General features: G+C 34.7%; 1 protein-coding gene across 1 annotated transcript; it reads right to left on the bottom strand.

Annotated features, from left to right (window-relative positions):
* Positions 1 to 14,066: 14,066 nt before the first annotated feature.
* Positions 14,067 to 15,396, bottom strand: LOC116300551 (somatostatin receptor type 5-like). The gene has a single exon (XM_031709436.2). The coding sequence runs from the start codon at positions 15,325 to 15,327 to the stop codon at positions 14,428 to 14,430; it is 900 nt and encodes a 299-aa protein (XP_031565296.1). The 5' UTR covers positions 15,328 to 15,396; the 3' UTR covers positions 14,067 to 14,427.
* Positions 15,397 to 17,807: the final 2,411 nt, after the last annotated feature.

Genomic DNA, 17,807 nt, shown 5'->3' with positions numbered 1-17,807 from the left:
AATTTGAGTGTAAAGAACCTAAATTCAAGAGTGGTAGACAGATCGGATGTAATCAGGAAAATATTATTAATGGGTTTCCACTTATTAAGAGCAGATGTCCACTACTATCGAGCAAAATCGAGAACTCGCGATCACAGTCAAAATTTCGATTTAGCACATCTTTGGTTTGCTGGAAGGTATCACTGAGTAAACAAACGTGGTGTAGTTAGGGTTTTTTGAAAAAACGCTAAAATTCTGAGAATCCGAGAAAACTATTGGCCTAGCGGCGACCTAAAAACGATGCAAGTTTTAGTTGAATCAGACAGGTTCCAAAAAACCCGGGCTAAAGCATGCAGAATAGGAAAAAGATATGAAAACTCTATATGTTTATAAATTGATAGAATAGATGTTTGTAACTTGATTGGGTATAAAGTATCGATTTTAGCTATTTATTGAAAGCGGTCATATGATATTAGAATGAGCGGTAATTCACACATAGATCTAACCCTTGCTACGTGTCGGGGTCCAAAAAAAAATTAATCAAGTGCGCAGTGCGCACTTTTTTCCTCATTATCACGTCATGAACTATTTAGATGTTCTTCTAGACATAATCCAAAAATTAGTTAAGGTGGATTATTGTATTATGGGTTCATACGGAGTCCCGTGAACATTGGTACTTTAACACCACCAAAAGGGACAAAGAGCAATACCGTAGTGGAACCTGAAATAGACATTGTTTGTACACTTCTTTTGGAATTTAAACCCTATAATGCATTCATTCTTTTTAAAAAATACCTTTTATCAGCAATTTACTTATTTCAGCAGTTCAACATTCGTTTAGTTAGATTCGGATTTCGCGACAATCTCAGTATTTTATTTTCACATTGCTATTCGGCGACTTTTTGCAAACTTTTGCACATTTTCATTTAGCTATAAAAGTGGGGGTGTGTGCCTTGTGGAATCGGAATGGAGATTAAGACGAGCAGTCCGTCCTTTAACCACTCTCATCCTGGGGAGAAGGTAAAAGGAGACTCAAAGGCTACACTTCAAAGCGTCATGGAGTCGTTTTCTTGTGTTTTTAATGAGGAGAAATCTTTAAATTTCAGAGCATTGATTTCTAATTCTCAAAAAAAACAACCCTTCGTTTGTGGTTCGACCTTGTTTTTTGTTTTGTTTTTTTTTTTAGGAGGAGGAGGAGGGTGGTGAGGACCTTTTGCTTTCCTCCCCTACTCCCTCCTTCCTTTCTTCCTTTCTTCCTTCCTTTCTTCCTTCCTTCCATTTTCCCCTTGCTTTTTCCTTGCTTTACCTTCCTTTTCCTCCCTCCCTCCATCACTCCCCTCCCATCATTCGTTCATTTCTATGTTTCTTCGTTTCTTTGTTTTTCTCTTTTTTTGTTTTCATGCACTAGTCAATTGAAACCCCACCCCTCGACCTCCTAGAAAGGACGGGAGAATTTAGTAATAACGGGGCTCTTATATAGCGCATTTTACATGGTCTCAATGCGCTTCACAATCGTGATCAGTGGAGGACTTTACAGGCTGTGTATTTAGGCGTCAATAGCAGCTAGCCGTGCAGCTTACAATCATGAGTGATTTGTTAGTATGTTAGGTTAATGCCTCCAGATCGCGATAGGCTGTTGAACCGGGAGACAATCCCCTACTCTTATATGAATAATTCAACAGGTTTTTTTATGTCCCCCATTTTACTGTAGGTTAGGAAGGTTTGGGAGACAGGTTTTAAGTCCTACGGTTTTAAGTCCTTGTCCGAGAAAAACTTGCAGTCTAACCATTTGCAGATGTAATTACAAAGGCAGCACCTTCTCCTCAGTTATTTTAAGACCCTGAATGTTGGTCCGGCCGAGGCTAGAAACACGACCTCCCGCACAACAGACCGGAATCTCTTACCAACTGAGCTAGCAGGGTGTCGGTTTAAACTTAACATTTATGTAGTGTTAAAACCCCCGCCCTGTCCAGGGTACACAGGAAAATATTTGCTGTTAAAATTAAAATTAACATTTAACCAAAAGCTTCGCTCCTTGGAACGTTGTTCTAATTGGGCATGTACATCTTATCATTTGGGATTTTGCGGAATGCCGACAAACGTGCATGAAACTGTTTTATTATTTTGATTTAAAAGCATATTATCCTTAATGGCTTTTGCATGTCCATTTTCCTTTTTAAACTGCATTGATTTTGTGCGATGTAAACCGTACCCGAAATCTTGGGATTTCTCATAAGGAAAGTTTTTAAAGCTGAAACTATCTTATCAGGGGGAGGTCTTTAATTGTGTCGTCAGTTTTACTGGCTTAAGCTGACTGTTTGTTTCTTTAGAGAATCTTCCTAAACGAATGTTTGTAACTACTAAAATAATGTTAATTGCTAATAAAAGGTATTTTTTTTAAAGGAAAAGCATTTTCGGGTTTAAATTCCGGATGAAAATAGAAACCAATGAGAAAATAGCGACCAGAAAGAACAAACACTTGTCGATGTCAGTCACGGTATGTATGTCGATAATGTATCAATGTTCACGGCCTCCGTATGAACCCTAAATACAATAATCCAAACTAATTTTTGGATATGTTCTAGACGAACATCTAAATAGTTCATGACGTGAGTTTCATTGAGAAAAAAAGTTGCGCACTTGATTGATTTTTTTTTTTTTTTTTTTTTTGGCGTAGCAAGGGTTAGATGTGTGAATACCACTCGATTCTAAATATCATATGACCGCTTTCAATAAATAGCTAAAACCGTTATTTTATACCCAATCAAGTCTCAAACATCTCTTCTATCAATTCATAAACATATAGCTTTCATATCTTTTTCCTATTCTGCATGCTTTAGCTATTTTGGACCTATTTGATTCAACTGAAAATTTGCATACTTTTGAGGTCGCCGGATTTGTCGGATTTCTCAGAAATTTTAAATTTCAATTTTAATTTTAAATTTTATATCAGAATGTAGTATAAGAGCATGGACGTAGAGGTGCCATTCAGGGACGTACGGTCATTTTCAGCGAGGGAAATAAAATAGCTAAGTCGTAGATATTTTAAAATCAATGGAACTGCTATTCGAGATAAGACGTCAACTTTTATAATCAACAAATCAAATGGTCTCCTTTTGCCCTTTATGCAAATAAGCAAATATTAAGAACATAGCTCAAAAAGTTGGAGCGCTTGTAGCTATCTCCTGCTAGCGATTTTTCTTCCGCGCATGCTTAGAGGAGTTTATTGTTGCATTTTTATTGATGAAGTCATTTTTCTTCATTGTTAAGATATTGCGCAAAAATCACGAATGACTTAATAATACCTTCATTTATAAAATGTGAAAACCACTTGGTCAAGTACCAAATCTTCTGGTTATTCGTCAATGTTATAATAATAATAATTATAATAATAATAAACTTTATTTAACGATGATAAAAAACCAATTTAGCAAAGCTAATCTTACATTGGGTCATCAAGAAATATAAAAATACAAAAATATGTGAAGCTAATATAAATATCTAAACTACAAAATTTAAATATACACTAAACTATTGAGAAAAGATACTATTTATAATTATGATTTATTTAACATATATTTGTAGAGTTCCGTTCTAAAACTCTTAAATTGCTCAATATTTCTTAAAGCAGTAGGTAAATTATTATAAGCCTTTGCCCCACTATAGGGCAGACAATTTCTACTGATGCATAACTTAACTTTAGGTAGCCATAAATCATTATTTGCAATGCTTCTAGTTATCCTATTACAAACTGAAGATTTCAGCTTAAACATATTACTAACATACTGGGGGGCCATGTTATGAAGGGCCTTGTATACTAAAGTACACAGTCTGAATGTTACTCTTTGATGAATAGTAAGAATTCCTGATATGTTAAACAGTGGACCAGCCGAAGTCAGTTTAGGCTTATCAAAAATTATTCTTAATGCCATATTCTGTAACTTAAGGATACGTTTAGCATGACTTGAATGACCCCAAATAGTGCAACAATAATCAATATGTGGCTGTAGAAAAGACTTATAATAAGTCAATCTACAGTCTAAAGGTAAGAACTTCTTAATCCTTCTTAACAGATAGATTCCTTTACTTAAGGTCTTGGCTACTTTGTCAATATGACACTTCCATAAGAGGTGTTTGTCAATTATTACTCCTAACAGTTTTTCAGTTTTAGTTGTTTTCAACTTAGCGCCATTGTAGTAAACTTCAAGGTCACTCTTTAATCTTGCTGCTTTCTGATAAGTTGATATCAACATTGCCTTTGTTTTGTCAAGATTAACAACCATGTTATTTTCATTGCACCATGTGTGAACATTAGACATATCATCAGTTAGAATGTCATTGAGTTCCTCAACTGTCTTTGCACTGGAATGAGATGTAGAGTCGTCTGCAAACATATCGATATTGGAACTAGTGTATAGGGGAAGGTCATTTATAAATACAATAAACAGCAGCGGCCCAAGTATGCTTCCCTGAGGTACCCCATAATGGACTGGTTTCGTAGATGACAGGATTCCTTGAATCTGAACACACTGCTGTCTGCCTTGTAAATATGACTTGAACCAGGATAGCACTAAATTATCACAACGATAGATTGCAAGTTTCTGAAGAAGTATATCTGTGTCCACCATGTCGAAAGCTTTGCGGAAATCCACAAACACTGTTCCAGTTAGAAGACCTTTTTCCATATTTGATGCCCAGCGGTCAATAAGCTTTAATAAAGCTGTTTCACAAGAGTGATTGCTTCGAAAACCTGATTGGGAAGTATGCAACAATTTATGTCCAATAAGAAAATCGTAGAAGCAGTTGTGAATATAATATAAGTTGTTATCAAATCCTTCCTTATTGCTTGATGATCTCAAATCTCAATAAAGTAACATGGATCTAACTTGTGGATTCATACTTATTAATTAAACAATCAAAGCACTTATTTTGAAGGAAGGAGGTCTTACTTCCCGTCAGAAGAGCTTAATGGATATATCAGTGAATTTCAGTATCTCAAACGAAGAACAGAAAAACATGTCTTTGATTCTAAGTGGAAATACTACAAGTACGTCTATAGAAAAAAGACCAGTGTCGAGTTTACAAAGTGCAGTGGGCACCGAGTGCCGTGAATCTTCATTCATGAAAAGTTCTAGTTTCCCTGCAGCAGGCCCATTCAGTGGAGCACTTTTTCACGGAGGACAGTTAGCTACAGTTTAACATAACAATAAACACTTTAAACAAGTCGCCGACTTCCACCGATAACTCATTCAAGTCAACACAGTCAACTCGTAGCTTCATGACGCATCAAGCGTGTGGCGTGCGTTTGAATCGTCAGACGAAGGAGATAGGATAATCACTGAGTTAGCGGTTGAGTTGAGTTTGAGTTGAGTTTGAGTTGAGTTTGAGTTGAGTTGAGTTGAGTTGAGTTTGAGTTGAGTTTGAGTTGAGTTTGAGTTGAGTTTGAGTTGAGTTTGAGTTGAGTTTGAGTTGAGTTTGAGTTGAGTTTGAGTTGAGTTTGAGTTGAGTTTGAGTTGAGTTTGAGTTGAGTTTGAGTTTGAGTTGAGTTTGAGTTGAGTTGAGTTTGAGTTGAGTTTGAGTTGAGTTTTCTAAATGATCTTGTCACATATTTTTTTGTATTTGTTTATTTTTCTTTTTTGTCTTTATTTACTTTGATATTTTTTAAACAAATTTAGTCGTTTTCTGCTTCAAGTTAATTTTTCTCTAGTTCGAAAAAGTGAAAACCACTTCCTGCAGCCCGAAATAACTCATCCATATTATAATAAAGCAAAAGCGAAACTTTGTGTTTATCGACAAACTCATTCTGACGATGATACACATTAAGAGGAAATGTTTTTTTCAATAATAAGCAAAAATGGCAAAAAGCGCTAAAAACTAGACTTTCGTATGAGTTTTTATCCCAATTTTCGATTTGGGTTAACACTCAAAACCTTTTTTAAACACTTATAAACTGATGTACTAGAGTGCAAACAATGAATCCGTGAAACACTATTTAGTAAATAGTAAAAAACATTGCTAATGAAACAATAGAAAACATTGGAATTTGCAAGAAATTGTGCTATATTTAAGTATTACTAAAGTTTCACGGTTATATTGTTTACACTCTATGAGAAAATGCCTGTTTGAAGCGGTATTTTCACTATTGTACAAAGATGTTTTGTTGCATTTGTGTTAGAATGTTGCTTTGTCAGGCTTTTTTATAGGAAATATACGGGAAATAAGCAAATGAAGGCCTAAACATCATTTTCGAATAATTTTTTTGCCCGGGTTTTTAACACTTTGATTCCACTTTCATCGGTTATCTCCACTTCTAATCAAGTTAAACTTTCTGAATAACAAGATTTTAGCCTTGTACAACAGCCTTTTTTCAAGAAAATAGTTTTTGGCGCTCACTGCTTGAATACGAGAAGAATTCTCTCTTAACTTGTTTTTAATATTTTTAACTCGATCTACTTACCAAGAGACATATCGGTAAGACTTCCGGTTGAACTACGTACCGGCAGGTCACACTGCTTGCTTATTACTCTACATTGTGAACATGTCCAAAAGGTTCACGAGAAGAACACGAACCATATTTATAATGGTAATATAACATAATGATGTGGTGCTCATAACAACGCTTTTCACATTCGCCTTAATGCTTTTACAATGTATGTTATGTATGTGCGGGATCCCTGTATTTGTAGCATTGGGCTTCCTGTGCCAACCAAGATGGCGTATTGTTTAAGATGTCTTTCTGCAATCATAACTGCAGGTTTTCAATGATTTTAAGCTTTAAATTCCGAAAAACTCGCTGAAAACCAGCTCACACTTGCTTCAAAATAAGGTTAGATTACCATATAATAAAGATGTGGGGTGATGGCCAAACGAACGACAACTCTTGTAAGGCAATTGTTTGATAAAAAGAGTTATGTGAAGTGTAATAGTAAACATTCGGCGATTTCTCAATTTGAAGCATATTTTGAACGGAAAATGGAATTAGAAGTATTTTTTAGACCAGGTAAAAGCCTCCCATCACGCAATTCAAACTCAACTCAAACTCAACTCAAACTCAACTCAAACTCAACTCAAACTCAACTCAAACTCAACTCAAACTTAACTCAAACTCAACTCAACTCAAACTCAACTCAAACTCAACTCAAACTCAACTCAAACTCAACTCAAACTCAACTCAAACTCAACTCAAACTCAACTCAAACTCAACTCAAACTCAACTCAAACTCAGGGCTGTCAACCCCCGAGATATTCAAATCTGGAGAATTGATAGGGAAGGGATATGACGTCACAGCGCGTCAAAAAGCGCGCGAAAAGACGCCTTTCGCTTTGTAACATTTGATGTGATTGGTTTATTTCTGACCAATCAGATTTTCGCTTACATTACAATGGCCTGCTTGCAAGAACAGTTTATGAGGAACGTTTTGATTTTGTTAGCGATGTAAAACAACACAAACAACATAAAATAATTGGAATTTTATGGCTGTGAAAGTCGAGTCTCACAAGAAATGGTTAGCTTCAGGGATTATCCGGGAGATTTGAGACTCTAATCTGGAGACCGGGAGATACAGTCCAAAATCTGGAGACTCCCGGCTTATCCGGGAGAGTTGACAGCCCTGCAAACTCAACTCAAACTCAACTCAAACTCAACTCAACTTAAACTCAACTCCAACTCAACTCAAACTCAACTCAAACTCAACTCAAACTCAACTCAAACTCAACTCAAACTCAACTCAAACTCAACTCAAACTCAACTCAAACTCAACTCAAACTCAACTTAAACTCAACTCAAACTCAACTCAAACTCAACTCAAACTCAACTCAAACTCAACTCAAACTCAACTCAAACTCAACTCAAACTCAACTCAGCAAATAGCAAATGCCCAGACGAAGACAGCCCTCCTTGACAAACTAAGTTAAGACTTCATTGACCTACCGATTTTGGTTGCTTATTTCGTTAGTTTCAAACGAACAGTTTCATGTTTGGTTTGGAATTTGAACGTTTTGCTATTTAATTTCTAACAGATATGTTTTTTGATTTAAATAGTGATATTTTTAAAAGCTTTTAAGGTTTTAGCATTTCGAACAGAATATTAAAATACAGGAGTTTTGTATTTGTATTTTTATTTTTTTAGAGAACCCATTAAAGGTGAATAAATAAAAACAACAAAATCTCATCAGTATGTTTAAAATATATAAATTACAGCATGGAGAGGGCTTTGTAAGGGATTTTCCCACTCGTTGGTTTTGTATCTGAAACCATCGAACGAGTGAGTGCAGTGAGTGCACCATCTCGTGCGAAAATCCCGTACGCACGCGCTTTCCATGAAGTAATCACTATTTTCAATATGCAAAGAATATATATACACAAATACAATACACGATACGCTTCAAAAGATAATTTTTATAAGCCATGTTTTGCTACTAACACCGGCAGACAAACTTTTCTTTCAATAGCAACGACACTTTGGCAAGAACTCCCCCCTGAATTCAAACAAATGCCTATATACTGTTTCAAAAAAAGTGTCAAACAATATCTTTTAACCAAACAAAATTCGTCCTGTGGAAAAAACTAAATTAAATTTCTTCCAATATTTGTCTTCCTCTTTATTTCTCGTTCTTGTGATGTCTTGTCGCTTTGCCGTTCACATTTGTCACCTGCGCTTTTCTGCTGCTATTGTTTTTGTGTTACTGTCTGAAGCTACTGAATGAAACTATAACTTACATTGCCTAGGGTCTAACTTTGAAAACCTTACGGCTCCTTTAGCCTCTAGTCATTTCCTTGAATGCTTTTTTTCATGATAGATAATGTAAAGTAAAACTATATTAGGGGAAGAAATGCACTAATATATATATATATATATACATATTTATTTATTTATTTATTTATATACAGTATATATATACACCGAATCCCTAAAACTTTGACAATTTAGCGATATATATATACATATATATGTATCCCCTTTTTCCTATTGTCTTTCCTTGAAAATCCAGGTAAGACAATAGAAAAAAAGGGGATACACATATATGTATATAATCGAAGTGCAAAGTATCGATCGGTGTATGAGTTATTAGGGATGATATATTTATTATGGAGGAGGGAGGAGAGGGAGGCAGGGAGCATGATTCAGGGAGGAATTAGGTTAGGGTAGGGAGGGAGGATGTGAGGGAGGGAGTTAGGGAGGAGGGAGTAGGGATATGGGAGAGGGAGGGGGGGAGGATAGGAGGGAGGGAGATGATTATTTAGGAGGGATGATTATGAAGGGGGAGGGAGGGAGGAGGGAATGTAGTATGAGGAGGGAGTGGATTAGTGAGGGATTATTTATTAGGATTGAGTAGTTAGGTATTATTATTATTGATGTATATGATGTATGGAGGAGTTATGTAGGTTAATGATTATTATTATGTATGTATTTATTTATTATATGTAGTGATTTATTTATTATGATTTTTATTTTATTATTATTTTATTATTTATTTTATTTATTATTTATTATTTATTATTTAATTTTTTATTTATTATTTATTATTTATTTATTTATTTATTTATTTATTATTTATTTATTTTATTTATTTATTTATTTATTATTATTTATTATTTATTTATTTATTTATTTATTTATTTGTTTGTTTTATTTATTATTTATTTATTTATTTATTTATTATTTATTTATTTATTTATTTATTTATTTATACAGAAATTATGGCCGCTTCCAATATTATATATACAAGTATATGAAAAGGATATCAAAAATTATGGGATATCCTCCATTATATTTTTTTCGAGTTCTCTATCATTAGGACCTTTCTGAACAAAATATCAAGAAAGATATCCCGCCCTGTCTGATATACTTTCGATATACTTGTATTTATATTTGAAACGGCCATAATTTTTGCAAATGGCTGTATAAATATATATATGTAAATATTTATAATATGGAAATGGCAATAAAGATTATTTTTGTTATTGTTATTGTTATTATTGATTGTCACAGCACACAACCCTGGAAAATTTTTGTAAAAGGTGCAAGAATTATCGGTGAAGAACATCTCTTCGCTGCCAAAGAAATTTAAAAATTAATTTTGAGAGTGTACTAAGCGGCCATTACACTGATGACGATCTATCTTCTCTCTCTAAATATTAATTTAGAGAGAGAAGAGCAAAGTTTGAAAAAAAAACCGCCCCAAATCGCGCTGAAACTTCACCAGAAGACTAAGCAAGATACAAGCAACGACTGCAGCAACTTTTGGAGTAAATCATTGAGTGAAGCATTTTATTGTTATAATTATATATATTTATCATAACTCAAATGCATTCCCTTATAAACCGTACAAAGCCTGTGTTCCAGGCTTTTATGGCATCGCCTTCTCAAACTTATTAATAATTCACAATCTCAGCAACGAATCAGTACATCGTATTTGGTCAGGTGAATGTGCCTTGATACTGGGTCAGACACTGATCAAGACACGAATATATGATAGCCAATCAGAGTCTAGATTATAGAGTTAGCAGAAAAGGTTTGTCATCTGATAAAGCATCTCAATATTAGTAAGTAGTAATTTCACAAGTTTTGTTGAAAAGTTTTTCAAAAAAAGAATGTATGGTTACGGAGGCACCATATATTCTTTGTTAATTTTTGACACTTTTGAGACCCGAAAATTCTGGTTCTCTCCATACGACAAACTTGCCAGACAATGTTGAGATGCTTTCTCAAATGACAAAAGTTTTTCTTTTATTAATGAGATAAAATTCAAAACTTGCCCAAGTCTCTTCCTCGTTTCTAAAGTGGCTAATTCGGAACGAACACGACCTGTTGTAAGTTTGATTGACGGAAGCCAAACACCTGATGTCTTGCGCCAGTAGCTATAGGTCGCAGAATTATGAAAAGCGTTATAAAGAACGTCTAACCGAATACTGAGCTTCCACAGAAATGCATGCTAATTCGATTTTCTTGATCGAGTCTTTAGTTTGGATAGTTTCAGTAGGAAATCATAATTTTGACTAACAATTAGTTGACCGTAATAGCATCGATTTTCAATTGTTTTTGAATCATTCAAAAACTTAATTTATAATTCTAGAGTCGCATGTTGGTGGTTTTGACTAAGCTGCCATAGTGGCTAACATCTGCGACAAAAGAAATATGAAAAGGATGATGACTAAGCTGGTTTTATCGGCGAGATTTAGGCTAATGCAAATATGCAAATAACGTAATTTTAAAGATTACTACTACAAATAAAACTCAATTTGTCTCTCACCGAAGGCGGAAAGGATTGAAAAGGAAACATTGAGGAGATCTTGATCGATTTTGCACTTGTGAGTTACGATTTAAATAGAAGAACGATAATCAACTTGCGTAGGAAAGCTTGAAGGGACTGAATACAAATCATCAGCCAATATAATTCCACCCACGCGACGAATAAATGGCATTAGCATATACCGACTTGTGTACTTCCTAAGTTCATTGGTTATTCGGAGGTGAATATTGTACGATATTCACCTTTGAATCTCGGAATATTGAGTCGGCAACAAAATGGCATCTGCCGGCAATCGTTTTGCTACAATTTCCGATGAGGAAATTGAAAAAATGAAAGTAAATGCCATTCCTATCAATACTAAAAAGGCAACGAAGTATGGCCTAAAAGTTTTGCTTAAACGTTTTGCTTAAAAGCTTTGCTAAAAGTTTTGTCACACAAACTAAAACTTTCTGTTTGTTTTTTTGAATTATTGTATATAAAAATAAGTTACTCTGTACACAAGTTGGTATATGCTAAAGCAATTACTATATGGCAAGGTAATTTCATGCGCTATGATGATTGGTCAATTTGCGGTCCATAACTTACGGTACGGACCGAAAAATGAAATGGATCACTGAGTGTACTGACTTATTATCTTTTAAAACATTAAAGTCTTCGTTATGAAAAATATTTATGGATGAAAATTGCCGAAAAAACCTTAATAAATTATTAAAGATAACTGAAAGGCAATGGCATTTAATGTAAAACCTATCATACAAGCGACAATTCTTTCGATCAAGGCTCTACACGGCACTAGTTGAGCGATTTTGTACGACTATAAAAAACTAGAAAAACTAACTATGCTAGAACTAAAACTAGGTCAAACTACGAACTAAAGGGTGGTGAATAGCGGCTAATTCAGTAAATGAAATAAAGATAGATTTACAAGAATAATTAGTTATTTATTAATTAATCATTAATTTTCCAAAACTTTTCATTCATTTCTGGAGAGATTTTGAGGGGTTTTTTTCCAATAAAAGGCAGGAAAACAAACGGAAGGCTGTAGTATTTTTCATCTTGGTTGTGAATATATCTTGAAGTCTAAAGTTTGAAGTTTGAAGTACGACAGTTTTCTTCTCAATCTCATGTGGAGTTCTTGAGATCTTCTTTTGATGCCTTTTTTGCTTTGCATTTACATGTTTTACAAAAGAAAGCCTCTCTTTTGTTAACTAGTATTTTAGAAAACTTTAAACTATAGCTAAATTCATTCAAAGTAAACTAAAACCTCTCTTTTTGAGCTACTCAAACACTACATGACTTGTGGCACGTACAAGAAGCCCTTCTAACGCAGTTCTCGTTTGACATGTGCTGTCAACTTTACTTTTTGTTGCTTCGCCTCTTTTTAATCTAAATGCCCATCCATATAATGAAATTTTACTGATTAATCTCGTTTGCTCGGTCCGTACCGTAAGTTTGGATCCTCGTTTTTTCCACTTTTTTATGACCCGCGCCCTACGCGCTTTGGGCCATAAAGCAGTGGAGAAAACTCGGTCCGTAACTTACTTTCCCGTTTTGCATTGGCAGACGATAGAAACCATAAGAAAGCTAAAAAGTTCAAGCGAAAATGAGAACACTAGAAAAGGGACAGGTGTCTGGATGAATGTTTAACGTAAATGGGCTTCGGAAAGGCTATTCAAGTAGTTCCAATTGTGTACAACTTCACCAGCTGCCATGTGCCTTTGAACATCGAGCCGGAAATTCGGTTCAGCACAATAATCATCTCAGTCTGGAATTAATAAGTGAAAACGCCGACCTAAATGTCACTTTAAACGGCTTCTTCCGGCTTTGGATTCTTATTCAAGCTAAAAACTTAGTTGATAGGGATCTAGTTTTATGCTTCTTTTTATGGCATTTGACTTGATTTTTTACGTTTGCCGTACTTTCGGTTGAATCACTTTTTTGTGTGAAGATTTTATCATTTCATTTAGCGGAATCCAAGGTAAAAACTGCAAAATAATTATTGTTTTAAGCTCAGCCGATCGATGATATTCTTTTGTACAGAAGAAAACCTTGAAGTTTTATTGTTCAAAGTTTGATAGAAGAAAGTACATGTGTAATGAAGAAACACACTGAACTCTGCTGAATAAAATTATTTTGAACCATAACTTCAAATATTTGATAGTTTATTTTCGTTTAACTTCGCCCTGTATATGATAAACGGGTAATCGTACGGTTCCTCGTAAAATTAAGGATTAAATTATACTTAATTATACTCGGCCCCATACGATTACCTATACGAATTTCGAAACGAAGAATTTAAATAACACTAACTGCAAACCACTCAGTATCTAATACTTGGCAACTTTACTTTTTACTTTTTACCGTTTTAATTTTAATATTTTGCTTGTACATAACCTGTTTTTGTGGTGTTGGCATGTTTTTTTTTTGTGTGTTTTTTTTTTTCGTGGCCTTGTCTGCCTTTATTTGTTTAATAGTGTTTTTGCCATAACGTTTTGCTATAACGTTTTTGGCTTTTGAGGTTTAGAACCATCGTGACATAAAAGCAAGACAAAAAAAAAAAGAAGAAGAAGAAGAAGAGAACGTATGCGAGAAATCTGAATTACTAAGTGAACGTGTTTTACAATTTCTCTTTTGTGAAAATTAAATGATTTCTTTTTTTTTTTTTTTTTTTTTTTTTTTACATTTGCCTAATATATTTTTCTCGATCTTCTCGTTTTAGTAATTTTTGAATGAAAAAGGGAAAAGATATGCAGAACGAATCCAAACGACTGCATTTGTACAAGTCTGCCAAAATATAAAAAAAGTAATCATTTATCGTCTTCCGCCGATATTATTATGAATTCTGAATATTATTTTCAAGAGTCACAGGATAGTAATCAATTTATAACATTTTTACTTCTCGTGGACCGTCAACTCGCGTTAAATTTAACTTATAAGCTAAAATTTCGTTAAAATATTGGTTCGGGCATATGGTTGTATTAAAAAAGTAAATACGAGAAGCCATTTTCCGTGCATGATTTATTTGTTTGATATTTCGATCTCTCTCCAGTCTGATGATGATCACTGGACAGTGATCGAAATATCAAACAAATAATTCATGCACAGAAAATAGCTTCTAGTATTCACTTTTATATATTCGTTGCTCTTACTAAAACTGGATTTCTAGGTACCGGTTTGTTTTCTTGTTTGACGGTTTCAGTGACATTTCATAACTTCTTTAAAAGCTTGCCGAAAGTTTGTACTTTGGCAGGCGTAAAACAGTGGATTAAGAGCAGATTCTAAGAAGTACATAAGACTAGCCATTTGAAAGCCTCTTGAGCCGTACTTTGCTCTGTCGTAAGCTCCCAAACATAAGGTAATAGCCGTAGGAAAAAAGCAAATGACATAAGCCAAAGTCACGGTTAGAGAAACCTTGACGAGTTTTCGTTTAGTCCGGGCGTCTTCTTGTGCTGCCACGTTCTGTGGTTCCACTTTGCTCTTGAAGTACAGCTCACGAACGATTTGAAAGTAACAGAAGCTGATAATGAGGAAGGGAACGAAGATTAGGATTAAGAGACCTATTGATATAAAGTATATTGAGCTAGTGTATTTGTACACTGCTTCAACAAGCTTGCAACGATGTTTTGTAGTATCGTAGTGTCCAAAGATATAAAAAGGAAGGCTCAGTGCTATCCCTGACAACCAGACTGTAATGATGGCATACTTTACAGTCTCTTCTCTTAGCCTCATTCCTTCCTTCATAGGTTTAACAATGGCGTGGTATCTCTCCACGGACAGGACAATGAGCGTGAGGATCGACACACAACTGGCTGTGAGAGGGACATTAAAAGACATAATAAATTTGCACAAGAAATCTGCGAATGGTCCTCCCTCAAAAATTGCGTACAACTGCAGAAGCATGAATGGGAGAAACACTAAGTTCAAAATGTCTGAGACAGCAAGGTTGACCAAGAGATAGTTCGTTGTTGAACGTAGAAATCGCTTTTTCCAGACAGCTATCACCACCAACAAGTTCCCAGCGATGCCAAAAATTACTATTGCAAAACCAATTGATGCCAAGATCAGTTGTTGAGTGTCGTAACTTTTTAGAGCCATATTTTATCGTTCAATAAAATTATTAAAAAACGTCTCAAGTGTAAACTTTCATTCAAAACAAAATCTTAACTTTACAATGAAGCTAAATCTTTCGTTGTCTTTCACTTTCTTTGCATGTGAATGCCTCGATAAATTCAGGACAAACTGACAAGAAACGATAGTTTTACGAAGTCCTTGTCAAGAAAACTGAAGCTCTTTCATAAGCAGTCGCAAGAATAAAACATCATGACCACGTGACAATGCTGAATTTTCATTGGGCTATATTTGTAAATATTAAGCAATAAGATTTTTGATCTTCGACTATTCATAACACAAACGGGACACATCTCAAAAGATGTGAAAAGATCTCGAAGTTGAAGTAGAGAAAGCTCACTCCATATATGGTAGGATCAATTCCATGTTTGGATTGTGCAGAAAAGCGGCAAACAAAAAGGCCGTCGTTTTATAACGAATTTGAAGAAGAAAAGAAAAGAAAAAAAAAGACAAGTAAAAAAAACTTTGGCAAATCGAGGAAGGATACGGGGACTATGCTAACTCGTGGGTCTGACTCGCAGACAACAGACACAGAGAAATACGACACTCAATGCTTGATGTAAAATAATTCCGTTTTCGAATAATTTAAATAATAGTACTGCAAGGTCCTTATTTGTCCAAAGCAACTGGTTTTAGATGTTATTGTTGTCATCAATTATATCATGAATAAATTTGAAAAAAAGCTATTTTAGCTTCAATGCCATTTTTTTAAAACATTGTACACGGAAAATAATAAGTTCACAACCAGCATTTTTAAATAACCTTCAGTGGGGATTTATATATCTCATTTGCATGTCTACTGTTATATGCCTGCTGTAAACTAGGAATAGCAGCTGGCTTTAGTCTTGGCTGTTATTATTTTTTTCAAGGTTTCATTCGGTTAATTGTTTGACAGGAAGTACAATCGAGAGAAATTTCATATTATTTTTCAATGGATTTATTTGAAAATTAGCAATATTTTTGGGGTTATCAAACCTCCAAAAAAACAACCCTGGTTTTTCGGGGGAAAAAACATTTTTGAACTTGGTAAGAGTATAGACTATTGACTATAATTACATTTATATATTTCCTATTCATTTGTTTGTTCGGCTTGATTTGAAATTTGAAGTAAGGAAGTCCCTCACTGAAGAAATACCAAAATACCAAATTTAAGGACGTTCGCGGGCAAATGAAGATGCAATCAGAATTTCCAAACTTGGCATAAACGTGCCCCAACGTATTCTTGTTGAATAATGAAATGAAAAATGGGGGTGATATTCGTTATTTTGCTAAACGCTGAGGAAATATGCTGTTCGTCAAGGAAAAAACGCGCGCTGTAGAGTAACCAAAGGTATCAAAGAAACTCTTCGAGAAAACTAAAAAGAAAACAAAGAAATGCAGAAAACATATTCGTGGCCATCAAAGACACAGGCTAACCACTCTAATAAATGAAGGAAATACTAAATGTTGTCTTGTCTTTGTCTTTTTATGCGCGCGCGCTATCGATTTTTTGTCATCTCCCCTACCCCCTTTGGTAACAATTTTGTTTTTCTACTATACAATATACTAACAAGGTAGGCAACTTCACGGGCTTCCTGTGGAAAATTCAAACTTTGACGAGAGAAAGCCGCGAATTTGTTCAAATATTTTGACTCCGAAAACAAAAAAAGTATACAGAACGTCGTACTTACATCTAATCTTCAATAATTTAAAGGAGTTTTGATAATAAATTCTCTATAAGGAGGGGTTTTTTGGGCTTTTTTAGCGAAAACTTATTTGCCGTCAGTTATGCTTGCATCCGAGCGGGCCTGAACACGAGAAAAGGGATCCAAAACAAGTCCTCTCCCTCCCTCTCCAAGTGTTTTTGGTTCGTTACCACATGATTCCCAATCCCACACCCCGTGAGTCTTGCATTTTACTTCCGGGTGTTTTTTTTAACCAATCAAGAAGCGTCGCCTATTTTTGGCTTTGCGAAACTGGAACCGGCGATTTTCGGTGCCTTTTTGTAAAGCTTTTTTATCGTAGAGTTGTCAGATCTATCTTGAAAAACGTCGTATAGAAAAAAATAGAAATAAGATATATTGTATTAGGAAGAAAATGAAAATCAGAAAGAAAAAATGTGTATTTTCTCTGCCGTTTAGGTTGACACTAGAGCAAAAGTATTGCTTAGACCAAGCACTAGCAGGGCATAATTTTCTTATACAAGGCAAAGCGGGCACTGGTAAATCTTTTCTTATAACTGAGATGATTAATTTATTTGAAAGTAACGGCAAAAACGTTAACCTAGTGTGTTCCACTGGAATGGCTTGCGACGTCTTCAAAGCCAAAAAACTGACATGCCTTCCTAAGACGATTCATGCAGAGAAAATACACATTTTTAATGCAAGTAGGAAAATATTATTAATTATAAGTTGGTTATCATTGGTTTGATAAATATGTATTTTTTCATAAACTTTGTTCACACTAAG

This window comes from Actinia tenebrosa, unplaced genomic scaffold (assembly GCF_029948245.1).
Source record: "Actinia tenebrosa isolate PJP-AT-01 unplaced genomic scaffold, QUT_ActTen_1.0 PGA_scaffold13__45_contigs__length_12533684, whole genome shotgun sequence".
In the NCBI taxonomy this organism is placed as follows: domain Eukaryota; kingdom Metazoa; phylum Cnidaria; class Anthozoa; order Actiniaria; family Actiniidae; genus Actinia; species Actinia tenebrosa.
This window is presented reverse-complemented; position numbering and strand designations above follow the sequence as displayed.